Genomic DNA, 25,787 nt, shown 5'->3' with positions numbered 1-25,787 from the left:
AAGCTATATATTTTTGATTTTGGCGGTTTCACTCCTCCATATGTGAGACCCCCTTCTTTACTGAAGTGACATACTAAATCCCAAGCACACCTTTTCACTTCCTTGCTCAATTCCTGGCTCTGTAGATCCAAATACATCACTGAGGTTGATTTGAGTTTATGTTCAGCGATAATTTCTTTGCCTTTGGCTATAATTCGCATGTGATTCTGTCCACCTCTCTGCTTGTTGTGATCCAAACGGGACATTTTAAGTTCTGCTCACCACATGCTCTAGTCCCTGAGGGAGTCTCCCTCATCCCCTCCCTCTCTCTCTCCCCTCTCCCTCTCTCTGCGGTGCTGTGGAGTGAAGATATGAAACTACAGTAACTCACAGGTGAACAGCAGAGCGTCTGCCGACCACTGCCAGGCAGGCAGAGACACCAGGAGAGCTCACCACTGAGCAGAATAACCAGCCCGTCTGACTCTCGGGCACGCGTTGAGATCCCGGAGCAGAGAGAAAGAAGAAGAAGAAGAAAAAAACAAACACGCAGACTTGACATGAAAATCTGCGGATTGAAAAGGACATGCGTAAAGCTGCGCTCCATAGGAACTCTTAGTTAATGAGCCGAAGTGTCAGAAGGATTTCTCTCTCTTTTCGGTCTCCGCGTTTTCTTCTTGTTGGCGTGCGGGAGCGATTCGTGCCTCACTGGACTCATAATCGACCAGCGACTTCTTCGCAGGCTGATGAAACACTTTGTCAACCCGCTTTTTCTTTGCTCCACTGCGACCCGGGGAGGGAACCTGCAAACACCGCTGTAGCGCAGCGGTGATGGACCTTCGTTCCGACACCTTGGTTCTGCACGCGTCCCAGTCCCCGCTGCTCCCCGCACGCCCGCTCATGTGACACGCATCGCTCCCGCACACAATTCCCGCTCGTGAGACTTTTATTATTATTTTTTTTAATGAGCGGCGGATGCTCGGAATGTTTCTCCGTCAGTGTGCGTGAGGGATGGCGACCTGCACCGCACCAGGTCCAAGAGTGCTTATCTACACGTTTGCACCTGTCTGGGTGGATGATTGCAGCTCGCGCCACAGGTGAATGAAAATCAGGTCAGTTTGAATTGTTTCGGAGCTGTTTTTGCTTTGTTTTGTTTTTTGTTTCTCTGACTCCGGCATTCAGGATCGAGCTTGTTGCACAGTGACAATGGATCTCAAAGTAGAGAGCGAGGAAATGGACTCTAATCAGCCTCCGCCCATAGAAGTTTTTGCTCACAGCTCGACCCTGCACGGCATCTCCCACATTTTCACGTACGAGCGGTTCTGCATCAAGCGCTGCCTGTGGGTCGTGTTTTTCCTGGGCTCCCTGACCTTCTTGCTGTACGTGTGCGTGGACCGGATCCACTTCTACCTCGAGTACCCGCACGTCACCAAACTGGATGAGGTCACGACCCCGATCATGACGTTCCCCGCGGTCACCTTCTGCAACCTGAACGCGTTCCGCTTCAGCCGGGTGACGCGCAACGACCTGTACCACGCCGGGGAGCTGCTGGCCCTGCTCAACCAGAGGTAATACTCACACTTAATGAGAAGTGCCAAATGTAGCACATGGTTTCATGTTTGAATCCGTTTCTACTGCAGGCATCTATATTTTACAGTCTCTTTAATATCAAATCATTTCTTTGTGGAAACTCTCCATCCATTTCACATCGCGTTAATTTAATTTAATTTGCTGCATTTACTCAAATTAACTGCTACGTTTCTACTTTATGACGCTTCACATCTCTACCCTGCAACAGTTTAGACAGCTGTAGTGAAATAATTAGCATTTAAAGGGTAACTCCAACAGTTTTTCACATTAAAGTGTGTTCACAGGTCTTGTGGAGTGCCACTGCCAGTTTGGAAAAAGAAAACAAAACATTCTTTTGGTCCAAAGGAAGCTGCATGTGATCTGATATACAGCCACAAGGGATGTCTCTCAGTTGCATCATCAGTTGCAATGCTAAGTTGCATTTTGGGTAATGTCGGCATATAGTTGGACTGATTTTGGACAGTTTTTCAAACAAATTATCAAAATCGATGCAGCAGGACCAGAGATAGTTCTTCTTTTAATTCAATGCATTCCTCTTTCTTTCAGAACCTGGAGACTACATTACCCACAATGCCACTATTAATTAATCAGATTAGGAGCAGCTTCCACTGGAGCATCAAAAGGCATGACAGTACTTAATTCACATATGAAGTAGTACTCACCAAGACCTGTAGACACACTTTAATGTGCAAAATTGGGTGGAGTTACCCTTTAATATTGATTCACAAAACATCCATGATGTTCTCGTAAAACATATTGATCCCACAGAATACATATTTAACCCTTTGAACTCTGTGATGTATTGGTATGTTTGCTTCTTGTGATGCCGTGTCTTGGAGAATCTTCAAATGCTTCATAGCCATCAAATCTGTGCAGACCATGCTTACAGGTTTTTATAAGAAAAAACATACAAAAAAGCACATTTTACTAAATAAAAACACAACATTATGAACCAAAAGATTTCTAAATGTAGAAATAATGCAGAAGCATCACGTCCCATTGCAAAAACAATGAACACTGTAGCTATTATGATGTTTGTATATGATGGAAAGACAGAAGGAGGTTTATCTTGGAGTTGTATTTACAAAGCAAGACTTGTAGTGAAGTATTTCGGCATTGCTGTATTTCTGCTTCTACTTTTGTAAATGATCTAAGTAACCTACTTAATCCACCGCTGGCAATTGCGCCTCACTCATCCGACAAGCTCTAATAGTTTCTACCTTGTTGAGTCGTTCAGCGCTCTGAGAGCAGGCTTGTCAGGCTTGAATTAACTGAGGCATTATAATCAGAGAGCGCCAGCCGACTTGTCGGTGCAGCTGAGGGTTCTGGATACTGGAGCTGGCAACGGTTTGTCCCACAGTAGGCACGGGAGGAAAGGACGTGGAGAGTCTGCTCCTGTTGATTACAAGTGAAGTGTCACTGTACCTACCTCAATCAGCTGCAAACAAACACACTCCTGTGCATTAGATCCACTTTTATTTCAAAGCTGTTAGAGATAATGATTAAAGAAAAGAAAGATTTAGAATGAAAAGCATGTTTGAGTGATTAAGATCATGCAAGGAGCTGCCCAAAGATCAGAGGAGAGTGAGGGAAGATCTCACAGAGCCAGTCTGTGACTAATCCTGGCTTTGACAAGCGGTTTGATAAACATGTTGCTTTCCCTGCGGTGTTGTAATATTGTTCCAAATGTCAACGGAGGCGAAGATAATGAAAGTATCAGCAAGGCGCCGTCATTTACCAGATTCAGTTGTCATGGAGTTTTGGTTGTATGTTGAGAGTTTCTCCTCAGGCGTCGTTGGTTACAGGTTTTACTTTCTACCTCCTGGCTTTGTCTCTTTTCTTGCCCATTTTTTTACTGCTCATCTGTGTTTTATTAGTTAATCACTCCCTTGCAATGATTCTGGAAACTCCTCAAACTATAAAAACTAAACATTATTGTGTTAAAATGAAGTCTACACGGCTTATGTCTTGCCTAAAATGTCTTCAGAACCAAATTTCCCTGAGCTGTTTTTGTAATATAAAAGGAAGTAAAAAAGCCGCCATGTTGGTTCGGTTTGAATTGCTGGACCAATGGCCAAAGAGTGGCATTCGTCCAATCGGATATAGCCAGTCAGTTTTTGTGTGGTTGTCGGAGGGCGCAGTCTGTTTTGGTCAAGCGTGCAAAGCTGGAAAGCGTCACGTGGCCTCGTGTCAAACAGCGTCCCTCTGGCTTGTGGATTACTCCTGTTTTGTCGCCAACCTTTTTGTCTGCATTGTGATCGTGAGTCTGAATCGTGGATTTTGCTTTTTGACCTTTTTTTTTTAATCGTACGAACTATGAATTTAAGCTCCTTGCTTTTTTGTCCTATTACCTGCTGGCTTCAGAGTGTCTTGCTTTTTGACATTAGCGGTGGACAGTATTTTAAGAGAGGAGAGTGTCATCAATAAGATTGAAAAAAAAGTTGAAAATGTAGATCTCCAGTGAAGTGCACTCTGACAGGCTGTCAGTTGCAGAGATCAAGGACGGGGCTCAGCATACTGTACAGCGCTAAAGTCCCCTGGTGGCATCACTTTTTTGAGCGTATACAGCCGGCTTCTACCCTAAATCTTTAATGAAGATCCCAGGCTCGACACTAAAATTAGCACATTTTTTCTGTGACGCTGGTGTGACTGATAATCAACACTTGCCATCTGGACTTTTCTACATGAATCCTTCTCCTAATCTCACATTTCCAGGCAGCGGTTCACAAGGAAGACGCTTCTGAGCAGGAGACCAAAGCGTAAATGGGGCTGATTTTCCCACCAAGTTTCCTTCACAGTGTACTCATCTCAATTCCTACACTCTGAAGTAGGTTTAGTGCTCATTATCCTGCCTCCCTTGGCAAGGTAGAGAGGCGATGCAACGGCACACTTAGCTGTTATACCCCTGGCCAGAAATGAAAGTGCTCAGGGCATGAAATCCATTTAAGGCAGTTCTCCGCCTTCTTCCCATGTTTGGAGTCACTGGTCTGGGAAATGTCTTGTGGCATGATATTTAAGCCGCACACATGCTGAAGTGTCAGCCTTCACCGATCCCGTCGGCTGGTCCTCTGGGATTTTATCTCATAAGTGCCTTCTTGGCAGGTTTGTCGACTACACAAACAGCGGGGAGCCGGTGCCTCTCCTCAATTAAGTTCTCTTCAATCAAACAAAAACACTTCCCGTCTGAAATGGGGCTTTGCCTAATCCTGATGTCCCACAAAAAGTCTGTGAACTCATTTTTTAATCTAAATGAGGCTAGTTATTATTGATTTAATGTTTGGGAGAGTTTCGTTCGAGTGCAAGAGGTTCCTTTGCTCTAATTAAAAAATGAAAAACAAAGGGATTACTGCACCTCATTCCAAGTTTAGTTCCCCTGAGTCTCATTCTTCTTCATTTCATGCAATAACAACACTGTGTATCAATTATGTGTCACACAAAGGATCAATAAAAGATCATATTCATATAAGAGTGGCTACATTCATATGAGAAATTTCTAGAAAGGCTTTTCATTCGAGGCAGTTCGCAAAAAAAAAAAAAAAAAAAACTGCAAGCAATCTGCTCTGTGGTGAGTCCATTAAAATTGTGACATTTTTAATAATAGCGTGGTGGGAGATCACAGCGAGGGGAGAGAGTGGGTGCATTCACAGCTACTCTGCTCTCTTTTAATACAAGGCAGCGTGGCCACATTTTTGTGAGCTCCATTAAATGAAAAGAAATTCCTCAGTGCCCCTGATAAGCCTGCTTGTGATGTGGGTTGTCTGGCTCCCCGGTTACAAGCGGCCTTTATTGTTAATGTGGTTAAAATCATTTTTTTTAAAAACGAAGTGGATACAGCTGTCGATACAGAATAAATGAAATATCACAGACACGTAACTGTGAATACCAAGCTATCAATAATGCGCATATATCGAGAAATTACCCCGCAAGAAAATCGTTGAGACATAACCATTAGCGATAAGACGCTGATGAAAATTGAAGAGACGTTCATTGTTCACTTCATTGAACAGTCTAATAAATTTAGATCATTGCACCGCTTCACGGGACCAGGAAGAGACGTTCTCAAAATCTGAATATTAAGATATCAAAAAAAATGCTGACTTTTCCAGCTCACATGTGGGAACACATGCACACAAACACAAAATACATACATCAACAGTTGAAGCATGTAACGTTATGCACAGCTGACTGGTCCAGCTCTGCTAACGTGCACACAGTGACAATGCTAACATGCTGTTGTAATTACTTAGCATCTTTATTTAGCATATTAGCATCTGCAGCTCCCCCTCACCTTTGCAGGGCTGAGAGTGAGTTTCAGCTCCTTGCTTAGTTTGTGTTCAGCAATTTCCCTGTTATGATCCCGTCTCCCGTTTCACACAGTACACTATCTGCCCAGCATCAAACAGTAAAATGCCCAAAAGTTAGCAAATAGATAGGGGAGAGTACTGGACCTTACATTCGACAGATCGACAGAAACACAAATCCAGTGGATGCTTCAAAACTGCTGGGCGTGTAAATAAACTGTAGCATAGTGTCACATCTTGAGTACTTTTCAATCATTTGGTCATCCACAGATTAAAAGAACTACCTCAGAATAACGCCACCAGCGTCTCTCTATTGTTTAATACAAATTAACAGAAGTCTCTCATAGCTTCCTGTAGAGGGCAGATTAAATAGTGATTTGATCTTTTTCAGGAATGTCTTAAACTGTAAGAAGCCACAGTATTTGTCTGACTGAGAAGTACACCAGCAACAGCCATGATTATCAGACCAGACAGGCCTGTTTGAGATGTCTCAAACCACTTTGACTTTGGACAAAATTCCTTCTAATCATTCATCTAATCATAAGACATTACCAAATGACATAAGCGTAACAAATACCAGAGCTGTTTTTAATTTCACTAAGAAGAGCACTTCAATTGACTTCATGAACTCTCATGTTCCTGTGCTTTCTCAAGCCAAGATTGCTTCTGAAACCTGATGAAACAGGTGCCAAGAAGAAGAAATACAATCCCCAGTTTCATTTTTTGCCTGCCTTCTCACTTGCTCGTCCTTTTGCCTGTACTCTGCAGAGAGGTGGGGCATTTGCTGCTATCCCCAGAAAATCTCCCTCTTTTTTACAGCCCAGTGTTGGCAGGTATGATCAAGGTATTTAAGACCACAGACGAAAAGTCAAGGCATCACTGTAGCCATGAGAAACCCTCATCTTCTGGGAAACATAAATGCCTGTAGGCTACATATTTAGTGCTATTTGATGTTGAGTTATGTCTCAGGGTAGGTGAGATCTTTCTCCTGCTGTCCGCCATGGATCAAACGCTACAAGATCACCTGGAGTCCAAACTCTGGGGACCATGAGCGCACCAAATTCCATGTCAATCCTTCAAGTCTATCTCTAATTATTAACAAACAAATAATGAGCCGAGAAACTTGCCGACATAAATGGAGCTATTAGTTGATTTCAAAAGTCTCAGGGCCGAAAACAATCCAATCAACATAAACACAAACACATTATTCTCCAGGTATCCAGATAACTCGAGACTTTAGTTGAAGTACTGTGTAGCCTTAAGCTACTGCACTGACAGTGAATGCACTGCTGGCTTTATGGGCCCATACAGCTCTTGTCTGAACTTTATTATGTACTGTACAATATAGCATTACAGTCTGCTGAAGCTATTAGTTCAGGGCCAGGAGATGCTAAAAAAAAACATCTTACTGTCTGATTTCTGTCTCTTTTGATTCATCTGGGACTATATTATTTTTAGCTCTGGTTGAGTGGAACAAAAGTCCACAGATAAAGATTCATAAACCTTTCTGAAGTTTACGAACAAAAAAAATTTCAAGGCTGAAATTCACTTTTTATGAAGTCTAGTTCATCATCAGACGGTGATTATTCACTGTGAAGACATTCAAGGAAGCTCATCAATCTACACCATATAATCTGCATTTTCAATATATGAAATATTTCTTTGACCTCCCTGCCTGTTTTTTTTTTTTTTGTTTTCCAGGTATGAGATCAGGGACATACATCTTGTGGAGGAGAGTGTTCTGGAGAGCCTAAAGGTGAAAGCCAATTTCCACAATTTCAAGCCACGACCCTTCAACATGCGGGAATTCTACGACCGCACCGGTCACGACATCAATGACATGCTGCTCTCCTGCCACTTTCACGGCACCGAGTGCAGACCAGAGGACTTCAAAGTGGTGAGTTGTCTCCAGAGGATCACAGTTATCGGACAAATCTGCTAATATGCTTTGCTACATGCCAACAAATCCTGTTGAGCCCAAAAACAAAAATGGTTTGAGTCCTCTCACAGATTTCTCTTTTTTCTAAAAACTGTCATGAAACTGCAGCTCTTGTGCACATTGTTCCAGAAAAGGACTTGGCGCATTTGTAAAACAGCGTCTTCAGCTTCAGGCCCAGTGGCGACATTTCCCATAGCAACAGTTGACTGAAATTTGAGAGCAGGCATTGCTAGAAGACGTGCTGTCAATTTTCATGGTCATGGCTCTGTGAGGCTAATTACAAATGATACAAGACACCCCATCTCCTCCATCTTCAGCAAGCAATAATAATCTCTATAGTGCTTGAATTCATGAGCTATAAATCCAGCATTCAAACTACCCCCAGGTGTTTACCTCAATATATGCTCTGTAGGAACGTGCCAGTTATTGTAATGCCTTTAGAAAATATGAAATTGTGCACTCTGCAAGCTAGCTAGCTTTTACTTTTGGTTCGGTAGCATTTGCACAAACACAACACAATGTGAAGTTGAAGCGTTACTGTGGAGTTAAACTGCACTGCTATTGTTGGTTATTTACTATTAGCATGTTCCACTCGGAAAGATGAAGCTACTTAGCACGTTGCACTAATGTTAGCCCCGATTCCCACTAGATGTTCCCTTTTTCTTAATAATTTTAGCATCTGCTGAGTCATCCACTTCTGGGTAGCGCTAGCACAAGTTGGCCAACTGAATCAGTTGAGAGTGATTACAACACTGCCTCTCAGAAGAGTGCACATGTGCACTAAGGTTCGACATGTAACAATCCCTGCCTCCATCTCTTTATCCTGATCCACACCTGAAGTTAGCGAGATCTATTCTGAAACGGGAGCCATCCTCCACTTAAGTTTCACAGAAATCTGTAGTTTTGTTTAATCCTGCTGACAAACCAACTAATGAACAGAAATGGAGGTAACGTTGAATCACGCAGTAAGTCCTCCAGCAGTGTGTCTACTGCAATTGAGATAATATGACAAACTATTTTAATTTCACATGGATATTGGAACCAAAGAATCGATGCCCCATGGTGAATGTTAAAGTATAAATAAAGCCTACTCAGTTTATTTTCTGTTCAGTAATGACTATTCTGACTAAATAAGCACTCCAGTAGAAAAGGGGAAATTTATGCTAAAACAATTTCTCAGAAAAATATGAATTTTAATTGCAGTTTTACTTAAAAAGAATACATCAATGAAGCCCAATGAACAAGAGCACTGAGGTTTATTTTGAGTCAGTCTTACAGACACTGACCTGCTGCCATGAATACTCATTCAGGCAGAAAATCCACCACTAAAAATAGTCCCCAACAAAGAACTACTTAATTCTGTCTGAGCAAATTAAAAAAAAAAAAAAAAAATACAGTGCCCAGGTGTTTTAGGAAATTATCGCCATTTTTGTGATCTGTTATTAAAGATCTATGTTTTCAGATGGAGTGCATCAGTTTGGGAAGCCTGGTTTAACGCATTGTTGGTTTCTGGTCTTTTCATGGGATTTTTGTTTTAGAATATCACCAAGTTTATACTTTAAAATGAAGGTACTTTTTTTTAAATAGAGTGCATTTTACATGGTGTTTCAATTGTAGAGTGCAGACAACAGACACTGTATAAATCATAGGATTATCTATTTATAGTGAGTTAAAGAATGATGAACCCCCCACAGCAAAGAAAGAGCGAGCCTCTGAGTGAACCGAAGGAAAAAAGACATGTCGTTTTCTGACCTGAGGATACCTGCTGCGTTCTTTTTCTTTTTCCTCTGCTGGTTTGAATCGAAATCTTTCTGTGGTGAACATTTGTCATGGCGCATGTTGTCATGTGAACGAGTTCATGTTTTTTTCCCACATGCACAGGCAGACATTTACAAAGCAAAGTCGGGCTTAGACTTGTGTTATTGATTGTTTTATGATGACAGCGTTTGGAGTGTGTTTTTATCAGCGTGCGTGTGAAATCTGTTTGGAATCTTTGCCGACGAGTTCTCATTCAAAATTTATGATCAAACATTGTTTTGAGCGTTTTTGTTTATTTAGTCGAATCCCCACCGCTCAGTATAAATGTTTACATCTACCTTTTCATCTTCAAAACAAGGGAGGGGCGGCATCCTTTGAAATGAAACCCTTGCGGAGTATAGATGTGGAACAACACAGCGGGGCCGGTCAAAAAAATCTATTCAGCCTCACAGTCATTATAAATTACTGTATTTGTGCATCTGACTGATGCTCATGTAAGTTTTTCCCCTGCAGCAGAAAGTAGAGCTGCCACTCTGTAATGTCCCTGCCGTTATACCCTGCTGTTGCTGTAGCTGCTGGTGTACCCGGACGCGGTTGCCAAAGGCCACTGGCATCGGATGAGGTTTTTAATTTGGAGCCCAACATTGATCATTCCACACTGCAGCGTCACTGAATTGATTAGATTAAATTTAATGGTAGTTTTTCACCCCTAAGAGGACTCCCGTTTATCTTCTGTGGATGTCTGTGGAGGACCCTCTTGTATATTCCCTGCACTGTGTGATCAATAACATGTCAGCGTGAACTGTGTGGCTTCACCTTTATTTAACCAGCAGAGATGACTATGAATAAGCTTGTATGTGTCGGCCTGAGAGATTTATTCTCGGCAGCGAAGCGTTGGTACACACATTTATACAGAAGGACACCAAAGAGGAGCGCTACATGAGCCACTTACTGCAGCAGCTGCATTGAAGTAGCTTTGAAGTGATATTTCTGCTTATGGGCAATTTTATTATTTCTCCAACTGTCACAGTGAAAGGGAAACTACTGGAAGCCTTTTATCTGTCTCCACATGCAGTTTGAAGTGGTGTGATTAGTCTAAATTACCTCAGTTATTACATTCTTTGGTAACCAAAGGCAAATCTGATGCATGATGATTCATTTACAATGGTTCCCCTTTACATTTAGAATTTAATTTTGGATCACTTCGCATGATTAGACATCTGTCTCTACATTCAAGCTACCACCACACCATCTCACCTTTAGGTTGATGTCACCTCATCAGTGCTAGCTTACTTCTGGCTCAAGGGTCCAGTGTGTGGGATTCAGTGGTATCAAACGCAGAGGTTGTAGATTGCAACAAATCAAACATGCACCCTCCTTTATAGTGATTGCCAAAGAATTATAATTTTTCTCCCTAGAAAAGGACACGCTCCCTGTGTAGATACAAAAGCAACACATCCTCATACTAAACTTGACCAAAGAGGTTGATTGCCAGTGACTCCCAAAATTACATATATCACTAAGCCCAAATCCATGTGACCATTGATTGTACCGAAGCAGGTGAACCACACCTTCATTGTACCGTCACGCATTGGTTAGGTTTGGGTACAAAAACTACTTGGTTAGGTTTAAGAAAATGTACTATGTCTGTAAGTTATAATAATTCATCGTTGACTTGCGGTTTCACACTGGACATTCAGCAGTAGTCTCCTGGATGAGAGTCTGTGCTTCTTTAACCTGAGTGTCCATCTCCAAACTCCTCTTTATGCGGTCCTTTTGTGTTCTTTCTACTTGTCCACCTGATTTTCTCCTTTGCTGCATCAATAATTACTGCAGCCACTAGAGGTCGCCACCAAACATGAAAGAATATATGGGTCAGGCAAGCTGTTTTCACAGTTGACCTATATGCTTTTAGTTCTGATGAGGACGGCTCTATAAAAGGCTTATTCCAAGGAAAGGAAAACACAGGGATTCATATCTTCCAATAGATCCTGCTTAATCTTACACACCAAAACTACAGGAGACTCTGGCTTTAATTACTCTGATTGGTCAGGAAAAACACCTTCTATAGTGCTATGGTTAAGAAGTTATGCTGAGGTATAGCTACAGCCTAATGTAAACTTGAATAAGAATAATTCAGTCTGACTCTAATTGAGTGACAATTCTACCTCCAAAAAAAAGTCCCTGCAGGCTGGTAGTGTTTAGCGCAATACAAACAAATCTTTAACATCAAATCTTTAAAGTGAACCTACTCTAATGAGTCTGTATTGCTTTAAGCAGTGGAGCTCCCCTCAGAGCACCGTGTCAGATCAGCGGCAGCTCACAGTAAATTATTCCCCTCATTAAAAGGTCATTTAAAGATGTAAGAACCACAAAAATAATCGTGAAGTGATAACAAACAGTTGGCTGCCGAGCTATTAACCTTGTGGTCCTGGCTAAACTTAAGACCATTCAGTTACTGTTGCAAGTGCAGAAATGCATTTGAAAGGTAATGTGTTCACTTCAACAAATGATGGTCCAACCCATCAATATCAGTGGCGATACAGTTCAATAACACCTGCATTAATAAATCAGTGGAGCAATGATTTTTTTAAAGATTTTTTTCCAGGTATAGACACCTTTATTTTGACAGTGGATAGACAGGAAATGGGAGAGAAAGGGGGTGTGACATGCAGCAAAGGTCCTCCGCCCGGGATTCAAACCTCTTAACCACTCGACTATCTGTGCGCCAGTAAAATGCTGTTTTATCCCAGTGAGTTTTAGCACATGAGCAAGGCAGCTTTACACAGATTTGATGTAATCAGAATCAGGAGAGCAGACATCACATTAGGCCTTGTATTTAGTGTAGCATTTATTATTATTTCTTTATTGTATATAATTTTTATTGAAATAATAAGAAAATCACAGACACCACACTTACATCGATACCCGGAGCCCAACTTAAACATACACTCCACATGCACTCACTGCCACACACACACTCAAATATAGACAAATTGAGTCCAAATGTTGCAATAAGCATTTAAGACTTTTCATTTAGTAGATAAGTTTGAAAAATATGTTTATTCATTATGAACTTTATAAATATTCATTATGTCCTGTTATTTCATTAGAGCAGGCAGCCAATTATAGAGAACTGTTTAAAATTTTCCAGGAGGAAAATCACAGGTATGAATAAAAATAATAAAAATAGAAAAAATGAAGGCTGAATTACATTTAGCTGCACTAGTTTCTGGGACGCTCGATGACAAGTAAAAAAAAAAAAAAATGTCTGCTGTGAAAAAAGGTCATGTTGAGATCAGCTTTCCACCCGCCCCTCTAACTGCAAACAGTCACACAGCAAAAGCCCTTAATGAGTTTGCTGTGCTCGACCTAAGCCGCGGAGAAAATATGAAATTACCGAACAAACAGTCCCCTGAAGTGCAAGGGGAAGATTGTCGCTCTGTGCCACTTTAACGATGCAGCAGTCGCTGGCCGGGCTGAGCGCCCTTCTCCCTGACCCAAACGTTGCATCATGACTCGTCCCTGTATGGACACACATGCTTGTAAACATTTTGGTTAGTGCCGCCTCGGTGATTCATTTCAGCACTGGAATACGTGTAAATAGTTGATTGTGTGCGTTTTGTTAAGTCCTGACACCCGGTCAAGCACCTTGTTGACCTTTCTGTGTTTTCCTCTAGTTTGAGGGGGAGATACGTAATTTATGCAGCGGTTAATTTATGTAGCTCACCAGTCCACCAATCCTGTTCCTTCTCTCAACTCTCTTCACTGCCTACTATGATAGAGCAATTTCTCTTCTCTTTGAAGAGCAGGGCGCTGCTCAGGAAATTGCATCTGGCCAGAACATAGTGGCAGCAGAGAGGTGTTTCCCCTGGAGAGGTTTAAGGCCTTTATTTCTCTCCTCTCAACCTCCCTTTGTTATCTGCATCACCGCACAGCTCCGGAAAAACTGGAAAATGCACTTCCTTTGAAGACCGTCTTTGATGCATCGCATTGTTAATCTTTTCATTGTTTCATTGTAAAGTGCTTGATGAATAAGGAAGGAGGTATGTCCCAGCTGACCGTTCTTTGTGAGAAGATCAAACGTGTTTAAAGAAGAAAAAAAAACAGAGAGGCTGATAGGAAACTATTTTCAGTTCCGTTTGTGATAAGAATGCAGATTCACTGAGTCTGAATCTGAACTGAACTGACCGCGTCACTTCTTCCTTTTTGAAAAATAATAATATGGAGCCATATTATGTGGAAAACAAAGGAGTGAATCAGCAACTGGAAGACGCCTCAAGGGTTTGACTCATGCAATTGATGGCACACACAGAAAGTTGACAATACCTTGTCACCTCCTGTCACAGAGTCATTAATATTTATAATATGTCCTCCTCTGCTGAGTTAGTGTTTAGAAATAAGCCAGCGTGAATAGGTATCATTTACACTCGGGCTCCCGCCACTTTCTGAAATGTACAATTTTGTCCCTTCACTTTTTAATAGCAATTTTTGAGACTGTACGGAAAACGTGTTTAAGCTGCCGTAAGCATTATTTTCTTATTAAACTGACTGTTAAATAGCTCTGTATTCCAACATCAGTGTAATTGGTCAGTAACTCTCTCCTCCACCTGCTCATGCAACATTAACTTTTGGTTTTGGTTTCACGTTGGACACGAGCGTCTCTGAGGTGACAGTTTGGTTGTATTTGGTCCACTCACCCATATAAGTACAGCAGCCCGAGCTCACCGTCTGACAGCAAACTTCAAAATGGGTCACAGTCAGCTGCTTGGTCAGACAACCTATTTTTCTGGTAAGGACGAGCCGGACATACTGACATGTTCAAATTCAAATCTTGCCGCAAGAGACGGAAGACATGATGATAAAAATAATAGTATGTTCACCTCCTTGCCAAGGGAGCTCAACCGATTATATTTTTCCTCTTTTCTCTCTCTTTTCTGTCATTATTTATTGATTGATTGTTTGCTTTTTTCAGACTTGCCACAATCGATTGCAATTAGTTTCCATATTCCCTTTTTCCGACTGTCTAAACTACTCCCCCCTATCGTGCTCCAACACACACACACGCACACCTTCACACACAGACTGCCATGTACTTTTTTTCTGTGTTTTCAAGTTGCCCGTCTGTGTTCAGTGTTTGGTTTCCCTCCCATAATGTGCTTATCCTGTAATTTTTTTCCTTTTTGTGTCTTGTCTGGTCTCACTTGTTATGTCTAACTAAACAATAACATACATAATGCTAGCCCCTCTCAAACATGGTACATGACACGTTATATTTGATGTTTATTTAAAGCAAAGTCAACCCAATCGCCAGCATGAATGTTGGCAAACTCGCGGCTTAGCTGGCTGTCGCTTCATATTCACTCTACAGACATGAAGGTGGTGTTAATCTTCTTATCTAACTCTCTGTAAGGAAGTGCCCAGCTTTTCTTTTTACCGTACACCTCATTACAGCTTTGTTAGGCAGAATCGTTTTCTTACTGCTGATGTTGTGTTTCTTCTGTTTTTCCCGTACATTTTTACATGATATTTCTCGGTTAATGGACTTAATTTTCCGAGACAGTAAATCGGAGGACCAATCACGCTCATGTGAGAAGTTACTGTGTTCCTTCACTCAGAGAAGCGCTATGAGAAACGGATAAATGGCTCCAGCAGTTATTAAGGAGTTATCGAAAGCACCCGGCGCTCCCCCTCTGCTCCTCAGCGGAGGAGAATCATCCCTGCTAATTGGACTCGGAGGCATTTCTGAAGCAGACAGCAAACTGTGCTCACTTAAAAACCCACTCACCAGTGAACACCAGTAAAGAAGAACGGAGCGAGAGTCCCACTCCGGCGAGCACTTCCCCTGGTCTGATGCTCGGCCCTTTTTTTGTTTGTCAAACTCGAGCCTTGACAGCTCCACCCGGGGAATAGATGCGTGTGTGCCAGCCCCCAGCGCTCTGCTGTCGTGACAGTTGTGTCATAATTTCTGTTCTCTGATCGCAGCTGTCATGTCTCAAGGAGGCGACGTGCATTTGTAGATTTTGCAGACAAACTGTAAAAACATGGCGTGCCTCGGAGAAGAGACAGCTTGGTGGGATGAGAATCACTGCATTTTGCCTCGCTTTCATCATTTACAAGCTGTGACGCTGTAAACGTGTCAAGACATTCTGTTTTAGTAATAGTTATGCAACCCTTAACAAAAACAATTTCTGTAATTTTTTCTGCCTGCTGGCTTCAAATCCTCTGTCTTAATTACATTACTAATGACCATTTCCCAAAGCAGTGCAGTTTTAAAAAGCAGTCAGTGTTGCATAACCACAAAAAATATATATATGAATACAAGTGATGGATTACTTTTCTCCAGCAGGTTTAAAGTTTCTCCAAGTCGAATTTTCAAACTGTGCAGGCATGAAGTGAATCCAACGGCTGTCTAGAAGGAAGGGAATCTAAAATGTATGGTGTATGATTTGGAAAACGCTCTGCAGCAGTGTAAAATATACTGTCTAGGGACTGAATAAATCATACAAAACCACCACTGTGCTGCCTTGAAATCCCCAATACAGTTTCGTTCCTGCACTGTGATGTTTTCATCGCAGTTCAAAAAAACACATCCAGTGCACCATCCAGTCTGATTGTGGTGCCCCACCCTGAAGTCTCTAAAAGCAAACCCAGAGGGTGACACGGCACTCAGATTGCTCTGACATCTCTGGCCCATTCTGGGAGCTGGAAGAGCACCAGCCTCTTTGCGGGGAGGGAGCAGCCCCTCTTTCCCTTGGCAAGAGTATACTTTAAGCTTGCATTTCCTCTGGGTTCGGTGGCCTGGAGCGGCAGAGATGAGGCGCAGCCACCACCCACGTCGTCCGGCAGCTCGTGGGTCAGCACAGCCGCGCACCTCATCCTGAATCCCGAAAGCAGTCGCATCCTCCTGCGCTGAGCCAGCAAAGTTATGTCACCTCTCAGTCTCACTGTTTCTCCCCCCTCCTCCCTCCTTTCTTCAGCGATTCTCTGCATTCCTCCTTCGTCTCAACCCCTGCGCAGTGCATTCCTCACATCAACCCCCATGGGCATGACAATCCTCATTATGTTTTCATGTCATGCTCTCTCCTCTCTCCCTCTATCTCCCTTTGCCTCCTTCACTCTCGTGCCCTCTCCTTTGTTCTCTTTGCTCCCATCGCTCCCAGACTTAAGAGGCCTTTGGCTTTTTTAAAAAAAAAAAAAAAAAACGAAACTTGAAAAAGAAAGGATGGGTGGAGATATTAAGAACACAGTAAATCACTTAAACAGCCCTCGAATGTATCCCCCCACTGTGATAAACATATGAACACACTTAGAGGATTAAATTAATATTCGCCCCACAGTGCTGAACGAGGGGTATTTAGTGCTGACCGCCTACAAAGACTGATTGAGGGGCAGAGTAACCACATTACCTAGATCAGCAGGTGAATACTCAGGGCTCATAATGGAGCGACTCTGTCAGCAGCGAAACTGCCAAACACAGCAGGAGAGCTCAGGTGCAACTCAGTCGAGCGTATTTGAAAGCAGGAACTTTAATAAACATTCACCTCCCTTACATCCCCCGGAGATGAAACCCTCGTACGTCATCATCATGCACACAACTTTGAGGGCGTGTTCTCCCTCGTTTCGTTTCAGTGAAAAACCCCAAACTCAGAGAGGACTTCCTCAAGTCGAAGATCCGCAAAGAAGATTCGTATGAATGCATTCACTGCTGTCATGCAAATATTAGGAGTTTGTTGATTAATATATGAGTTGATGCTTCTAGCTGTGTAGTCAACAGTCAAATCCAGGGCTAGAGTGCACTTAAGAAGCGTGTGTGTGCAGGCACATTGGTTGCGTTTTTGGCTCATTTCGAAGGACAAGAAAGTGCCGTTCCTACATATGATAGTCAGTTATTACCACCTATATGATGAAATGATTGAATGACATTTTAGACTGATTTCATCATGTTGAGAATATAATGCGGTGATAAGTCAAAACCTCAGTTCTGAATGATTACATTACATGCTGGCTTTCCTTCGTTACCAGCCAGTGTCAGCTAGCTGAACGTCAACATGACATCTCTGATCATTCCATTGTGTTTTTGTTGACGGACGCTTTTTTGACGACTGGATCTTCAAGCACTTAAAGGGTATACTACTTTCAACCAGATCGTGTGAATTGGGAACATTTTATTTCCTCACTTCCTGACAGAAGAAAAATGCTCAAGCGGCACTTCACCTGTGATCAAATCTCAAACGATGAAAACCAGTGTAGAGAAAGGTTAGAACGGTGATAATGTAACATTCTGAAGAAGCTCAAGTCTCCTTGTGGTTTTTGAAGTGTGTCCTGCACCGTTGGCACCTCGCTGTTGTTCAGTCAGCTGAGAATGTTGAATCAGCAGCCGAGCCCGTCGGTAGGAAAAGTCCCTCTGATTGGTTGTTCAGTGCGCAAGAAGAATGATGGAAAAAAAAGAAAGGAGGAAAACCCCTTGAGCCTGTCGCTGTATTATGCATGATTTAACCCGTTTTGTGAGGCTTCTCGTTACTTTCTCCTCTTCGCCGGTGACACTTGAAATGTATTATCAGACATATTCTATATAAACGCTGCTTTATCTTAACAATGTTGTTTCCTCTCAAGCAAGAGCAGAACTTACAAGTTGTTGGGAGTCAGCTGCAGTCTTTGAGGTGTGCAGCTGTTTGGTCAGCTTACGTCGACACTCACTCTCTGATCCTGGTTTTGTGTGTCTGGGCCTTAAGTCGCACACTTCCAGCACATCATGATTTATTGGCTAAGCCTCTCTGCATTTACTGAGATGCATTTTTTTCCCCCCCACTTTTCCACCTCAGCCGGAAGGACAGTTTCTTGTGTTTTCAGTGTTTTTACGCACAGATTAAAAATGCAGATAAAAACAGGTGAAAGGGAACACACTTACTGTCCTTTTCTTCTGCCTCCCTTTCTCCTAATCTCCTGCTTTGTTTCCCCCCACTGCATAAAAGCACTTTTGGTTCACGCCATTAGAGAGTCCAACCCGGTGAGACCAGAGAAACTGACCCACAGAGGGTTTTTAGGATGAGTAAGGCGAAACTTTAAAGCATCATTAACTGTAGGTATGAGAGAAAGAACAGTGGAGGGCTGCAGTTTTGCCACAAGGGAGCTAAAGACAAAAAAAAAAAATCAGCTTTCACTAGGAGATTGATCGTCTGCGATCACTGAGCTTCAAAACATCACCAGTTGTTTTAGCATACTAATAGCCTAATCAGTCTTTGCAATGCTCTAACTGTAATGGCCACTTTAATAACCCCACACAGATCTGCTCTTCTTAAACCCCGGAGACATCCTCTCCCATGTTGTTAAAGGGCGAACAGCCACACAGCATCTCCATGACTCCAGCTGGTTTCTAGACGGATCAGTAATGCTGCTCAAGCACGCTCTATTTGCCCGGGCCTGAGAGGGGGAAACGCTTTTTATGAAGACATCGGACTGGGGAAGAAGGGGGGGGGGAAGCACAGCGGCGCTGAAAATAGCCGGGTTGGCTGCACTGCTCTGCCCATGGTTTATTTATCCTGAGGATTAGTGCAGGTGACTTGAGGGCCGGGCTCTGTGTGGGCTGGAGGGAGGCTGGCAAACAGCTAACTGTGACTCAGACTGCTGGATGGAGTTTAGGAGGAAGAGACAGAAGAGGAATGATGCCGCATTCAGGCTGCACTGGCCTGACCCCAAATCAGGGTAATTGTGTTTCCCCGAGGTTGGCTGGGAGACACAATGGCCTCTGTTAGATGTGAGATAGTGGTGGTGAGTAACTAATTGCATTTTACTCAATTACGTCACTTGAGTGCCAATTTTGAAGTGCCTTTGTCGTGGAATTTCAGCTCGCTTGACCATTCAGGACAGATGAAGGAGACTCAGAGACACCGATGACTTTACGTTGAGATGGTTTATAGAACATGGCCATGGAGGAGCAACATAACATCGCGTCTGTCTGCACAGAGTGTTGCCACGATGATCCTAATGAGTATCCAAATTATATATAACAGCTTCAGGAGGCAGTGCTTCCATACATGGTTATCTGTGTAAAATCATTGCAAAGGGGGTGATGCGGATCTCTCCCCTGTAGCCAGAGGACTAAGAGGTAAAATAGGTCAGTGACACTTAGTCTGTAAAGATGGATAGATCGAAGGCCTCCTTACGAGGTTTACGCAAACAGTTAGCTTAACCTTGCCTTGTTTCATCAGACATCTCTTCTGTGGACATATCCACAGTAGATTTGAATATCTAGGTTGCAGAGACTATGAGAAGTCACTATCATTATCCAGACTTTAAGGCCTGTACAAGACGTGTATGACCTCCAGTTGTTTGGAGACAGAGTGACCTTGTAGAATCATAAAATTCCCCCACAGCCTTCACTACATTTCAAAGAGAAATGCCTTCATCTGACTGCTTTAGTTAGAAGTTAGAATTAAGACTGTACATTACATTTTTGAGATAGATTGTTAAAGATCAAACCAGAGTTCCCTGACCTGTTTGTCTTGTGACTCCTCACACTCAGCAGCGTGCATGAGTCTTTTTGTTGTTTTCCTATTAGCTCTGGTTCTGTTTGATATTCTTTAAACCTCTGTACTCTCTGGCGAACCTGCGAAGGACTTTTCCTTCTTCAGGCTAAAAATGTCTCTCTGTGAGCTAGTTCACCTCTGTGCCTCGTGAGGATGGCCGGTTAGGGCCAGCTGTCATGACAGTGCCACCTCTGTCTCCAGGGTAATCAAGGCCGAGAGATATAAAGCACCCAGACAGACAGACTGTCCTTTATTGGAGCGCATTACAGGTGAGGATCAGACAATGTGAATTAGCCTAACCTGAATACGTGTCAACAAATGCCTCCAAGCCATCTGAACCATCTTCAGTAATAAATTTCTCAAGAATATCTCCCCAGAATCATATTTTAAACGAGGATATGTCATCAACAAATCACGACCTGTAGACTGTGACACGCCCACTTTGGTTCACACTTCAGGCTGAGGAAAACCTGTTGTTTTGTTATTGTGTGAATAATCCGGCACATATGTAATGTCTGTCAGTTCACTCTTGCTTTACCACCGATTCCATCACTCTGTCTCCCCCGCCTCCATCAGCGGGATGTTTTATTTTTTTCAGTGTAGAGCTTCCACAGTTATTCCAGTTGTTCCAGCATTATCTGGGGATAGCGTTCAGGGAAAACAATGCTTCTTCCTGTTTCCTGCTTTCCATTGTGTCCTCATTTGATCTTCTCTGTTCCGGTTAAAAACTGAGCCAACTGTCGGACAAGAGAGGTTGGTATGAAAGATATCTAAACGTGAAAACTTTTTTGCCCCGATCTGAGTACTTCTCCCAACACTGCGGGTAGTGTGGTGTGTTTTTATCAAATTGATGAGGATGGTTAAAGTCTTGGAGAGGGCAGTCTGCTGGAGTCATACTCACTGAAGATTCCAGTTAAAAAATCAGGCTTTCTGCAGGAAGTCGCTTCCCAGCAGTCGCAACTGAAAAACTAATGCTTCGTGCGTCAAATCTTTAACGGCCACGTGACGAGACTCGACAATCAACTCTCTTTCTCCAGAAAGTTTCATCTGTTGCTCTGAATTCAAGTCAGGATTTAATGTTTCCACGGTTACACCGTCGGACCAAATCACAATCAGGAGACTGTTTCATTTGATGTTAACGACGCGGCCATGAAAACATGACAGATTGGATTTTAATATTTCACTCAGGAGGAGTGTGATATTGCTTTAATGAAGCGCAGAAACATGCAGGGGCAGAATCTACAAGATGTTGTTAAACAGAGTGTAAAAAAACCCAAAGCGAACAGGATTTTTTTTTTTTTCTTTTTTTAAAGGAACATTTAAAATAGGTTATCCGCTCGGATGCACAAGAAAACCCACACACACGCTTCTTCATAATCCTGCATTGTCAGGGAAGACACACTGTAAACACAGCTGAGTGATGGCAGACAAGCTCCAAAACCTGTAAACAATCAAATAATCCTGCCGCGGTACAAAACAGCTCTGACAGAGACAAACGCACGGGGAGGGAGGGCGACGCACCTGCCGGGTTTTACACTCGTCTTTCTTTCTTTCAAAACAACATCCTTTTTGTGTTTTTGTTTGTCTTTCGGCGTAAACTGCACAAAAACTGTGGGCAGGCAGACTCGGCTCCGTGTGTGACGGGGGTCGGAGGAATGGACGCGGGGCATGAAAAATGTGAGAAAAGACAGATGGAAGCAGTAGTAGTGACAGGTGAGGGACGCGGGCTGTATCACTGTAGGTGTGAAACACAGCGCCGAACTGAACTCGCTCAGAACGAGGCAAGGACAAATGGATGAAAGAGAGGGGAGAGAAGACAAGAGATGTGCTGCAGGCGTGTTAGAACTAAAATGAGGGTTATAATGAGGAGGTTTTGAATGGAGGGAGAGAGCAGCGGGAGAGGGGGAACAAACAGGGAGTGAGGAAAGGCTCTTTCTGCATGTCTTACTCTGACACGGCTATAATGACTCATTTATTTTAATATGCAGGAACATCCTGCCCAAATTTACTCTGCTCATATTAAAGGTTTTTATTATTGTCTGAGGGGAAACGAAGGGGATATTCATTTCCTGCTCGTAATATCAGACACCGAGCAAGCCAATCACCGGAATAAATGTTTGAAATGTACGTTTTTGTCAAACCACGAGTAGATTTCAAAACTTGATGTTTGTTTATGTTTAAACTTTACATTTCTTCATGTTGAAACTTTATGTTTCTTGAGATTCAATTTAAAACTGATTCTTGTGACCATGGAAAAGTCATGTCTTGGCTCAAAATACCTGTTTGGCCCGTCAAACATATTGGAGCCCGACCGATATATTGTCTGGCCGATACCATAAGCCTGACTTGCTCTTCCTTTACCAGGTGTTGCAAAGCGAGTCGGACCTCCTCCAGTGTAGGGCTTTCAGTGACATCTTGCGACTGCAGCCAGTCCATGGTTCTGACTAAATCCCTGTGGTTTGAAGTTTAGTTTCTCTTCTGCATCCTGATTCAAGACATGTGCGTCGTAAGTTCAAGACACTCCGTAAGGCAGGAAGTCCTGCACATGTGTATCAAAAAGCCTCATATGTTGTCTGCATGTCTTTGTTACAAGTGTTGGTCATAAAATGTGTGCGTATAAGCAGACATATTGGTATTGTAAAAGTTTCCTCGGTAATATCAGTATTGGAATCGGCCCCAGAGATCAAGTTTGTGTCAGGTGGGGTCATGTAGAAATGTCAATACGGTACGCAGCCTATGACAGGCGGATATACGAATGTATCAGTGGCTTGCAGGAACGTTTTACCACTAACTGCCAACATATCATCCTGACAACCGGGCTGCACAGAAACACAAAGTTACACACTGATGAAGTGTTGTTGCAGGAAGCGGTGGCATTCACAACAACAACAACAACAAAGCAGCCTCCTAGGAGAACAGCCGGGAGACTGATTAGTATTTCCAGGATGTGCCTTTGCACTTTTATATCAACCTCAGACTGGCATTTCCATCGCAATTACTGAGCTAATCAGTTAACCGGCGATGGCTCCGGCTTGGCCTGCAGCCTGAGTTTAGGCAACATTTCTTTCAGTTGTTTTTTCCTTTTTTTTAATGTGTCGGCGGGAAATAATGGCACGTCTGCAGAAATAAGAGTTCACTTGCTGATGTAAAGTGTGTGGTTGTGTGTGTGTGTGTGGGTGTGGGTGTGGGTGTGTGTGTGTGTGTGTGCCTGTGCCTGTGTTGTATTGTTGATTTGTTGAGACCTTGGCTCCTCTGGATGCTCCACTTTCTTGAAAGATTATCATTATGACATTTTGTGGTAACGGCACAGAATACAATACGATGCAGAGTGACAGGAGAGCTGGGAGACAGATAGAGAGACATTTGCAGGCTGACAGGGAGGAGGAGGACAGGAGGGAAGAGAAAGGACAACACCGTTCAATAACTGTGAATAATGTCTGGAATTCACTCATCGGCTCGATTAGAAATTATCTCTAAAGAAAGAAATGTTCTTATTTATTAAGTGCAGCAGAATTCAGACGGTGGTAGCTCAAAGTTACTGGGCTTTGCCTGAATAACTGGACTGACTAAAAATCATGTATCATTAAATACACTTTGAGTGTAAATGCAAATCTGCCCGTTTGGTTTATATTTTATTGACTCTTTTAGCTCAGTGCTTGGATTTTGGTGTTGTTTTCTGATGTAGCAGGCGGCTGTTTACTCCAAAGAAAAGCTCACAACCGTCCTTACGTTGCCTCCACAGCAACAAACGGAAAAAACAGACACAGTCTGCAACCAGGCTGGTGAACACAGAGGAGTGTTAAGAGACAGGAGTCGGTAAGGACCAATAACTGAGTCTAAAAGCAGTTAATTTTGGACTTCAGCTTGACACAAAAAGGAGAAGAAAAGGAGAAGCTGTGTCTGCTTGATGTACAAATCGTAGGGGTGTAAATCACCAGTTTCAGGCTGTTACGACATTGTGTAGTTTCTTTGGCATCTGCAAATATTGACTCAAAGCCCAAAGTCTACGATCTTGATTTGATTCAAATCAGGGTCCTGCGATCGATGCAAGTCGATATCATTTGTCTATTCAACACAATCCGCGAGAGAAGAAGCTGCCAGCACTTTCTTTTCTGCTGTCGGCCATAAATATGATAAATGGTTAGGGATAATTGTGACCGGCTAAGTGCAGAGGAGTTCACTCTAAATACATAAAACATAGCTTAAAAACAAGAACATTTAAGTGTAAAATTTGGCTCAAGGAGATTTAGATTAGTAGAGCTTCAGCATTTTACACGGAGGACTTTTCCTCTACTCATAGCTTAAAAAAATCAAATGTATTAGTTTTACTTTTCCTTTTTTGGCCTTTGGTTTGAGTCTCCTGACAGAATATCAAGGTTGAATTTCAGCCTGCGTTCATGTTTCTTCCTCATTGTTAAAGCAGAGCAAATATTGCCATAGCAATGTGTTAGTGGGCTGCTGAGTGAGACGCCCTGTTTGGCGAAAAAGTCAAAGTCCAAAATATTTCCACACACTTACTGTAAACTCGAGAGGGGAGTAAATATGCTTGATGTTGGCTGCTTGGCATCAGCGCTGTTTGAATGTTTAGGAGGGAGGTGTGTTCTGATGGGAGAGACGACAGAGAATTTCAAAATAAAAGATGCCTCTTAAAGATGACAATATAAATCGATGTTTTGACTTCGCATGATGTTGGATCATTAATTATTGAATCGATATATCGATCCTGATTTGGTGATCGTATGTCGGTGGCATGTTTACAGCTTGCAAGTAAAAGGAAAATCAATATTGAATTATGGAAAATAAGATGCAGTAAGGTGACTGAGCAGCTGAGAAAGTCTCTACAGAGACGATTTTGACTCTAACTCTGAACATTACTAGTACTTGTTTGTTTCAGTATCACATCACGTGCATCAGAAAGTTAGCGCCACACTGTAGGCCACTTAACCTCTCTCTGCACAGCTAGTTTAACAAGCTAATATCACTGATTATGCTGCGACTTCATGCTGCACTATAATGTCAGATGTGAAGAGCTGTTGGCGCCGGGGATAAATATTTAATTACCGGCTGATTCAGACCTGACGAGCGGGCTCATCAGAAGAGGTAAGGATCACCTCTTTTTATCAAGGTGAGATACAAACAAACAGAGAGGAGAAAAGACTCCTTCTTTCTCTCTCGACATCAAACAAGATGAATGACCATTTTTCTTTGTTTACCTCCCACGCACTCGCGGAAAACACGATGAAACTGTCCTCTTCATATAATGAAATGAAATTAAACCCATCGCTCACGCAGCTATTCGTCGGGCATTAGGTAAAACAGGCACCACCACTTAGTGAGTGATGTTCAGACAGCCACCCAGGAGAGAGGACATCCGTCACTGTGGAGTGTGGCCCCGGCGGAGAGTGACAGGTATATCTGAAAAAGTAAATTGGCTTTGCGTTCTTTGTTTACTCTCTGCTGGTCATTGTTTCTCTGCCGCTCTGATAAGTAGAGCAGAGCTGACGGCGAAGTCGCGGCCGACTTGGCAGGCGTGCTGTCTGGGCCCGGCTCTCTCTCCCTCTCTGTCCCTGCGTCCTCGGGTTGACAGGGACGCACCTGTTTAAAGTAGCAGCAGAGAACTTGTTATTCTCCCCCAGTCGTCGGCTTCCGCTGCGTGCAGATGCTGCTGTCTGCCCCGCACGACCCCGCCAAGGC

General features: G+C 42.9%; 1 protein-coding gene across 1 annotated transcript in view; it reads left to right on the top strand.

The window, feature by feature from the left end:
• Positions 1 to 41: 41 nt before the first annotated feature.
• LOC119022546 (acid-sensing ion channel 1-like) overlaps positions 42 to 25,787 on the top strand; it is a 59,116-nt gene continuing 33,370 nt past the window's right edge. The window contains exons 1-2 of the mRNA XM_037103521.1: positions 42 to 1,544; positions 7,569 to 7,764. Of these exons, the coding sequence (XP_036959416.1) occupies positions 1,183 to 1,544; positions 7,569 to 7,764 (558 nt within the window). The 5' untranslated portion in view covers positions 42 to 1,182. The remainder of the gene's footprint in view (positions 1,545 to 7,568; positions 7,765 to 25,787) is intronic.

The sequence above is a fragment of the Acanthopagrus latus genome, chromosome 7, assembly GCF_904848185.1.
Source record: "Acanthopagrus latus isolate v.2019 chromosome 7, fAcaLat1.1, whole genome shotgun sequence".
Classification (NCBI taxonomy): Eukaryota; Metazoa; Chordata; class Actinopteri; order Spariformes; family Sparidae; genus Acanthopagrus; species Acanthopagrus latus.
Note: the sequence above shows the minus strand (reverse complement) of the source record. Positions and strands in the feature narration are given on the sequence as shown.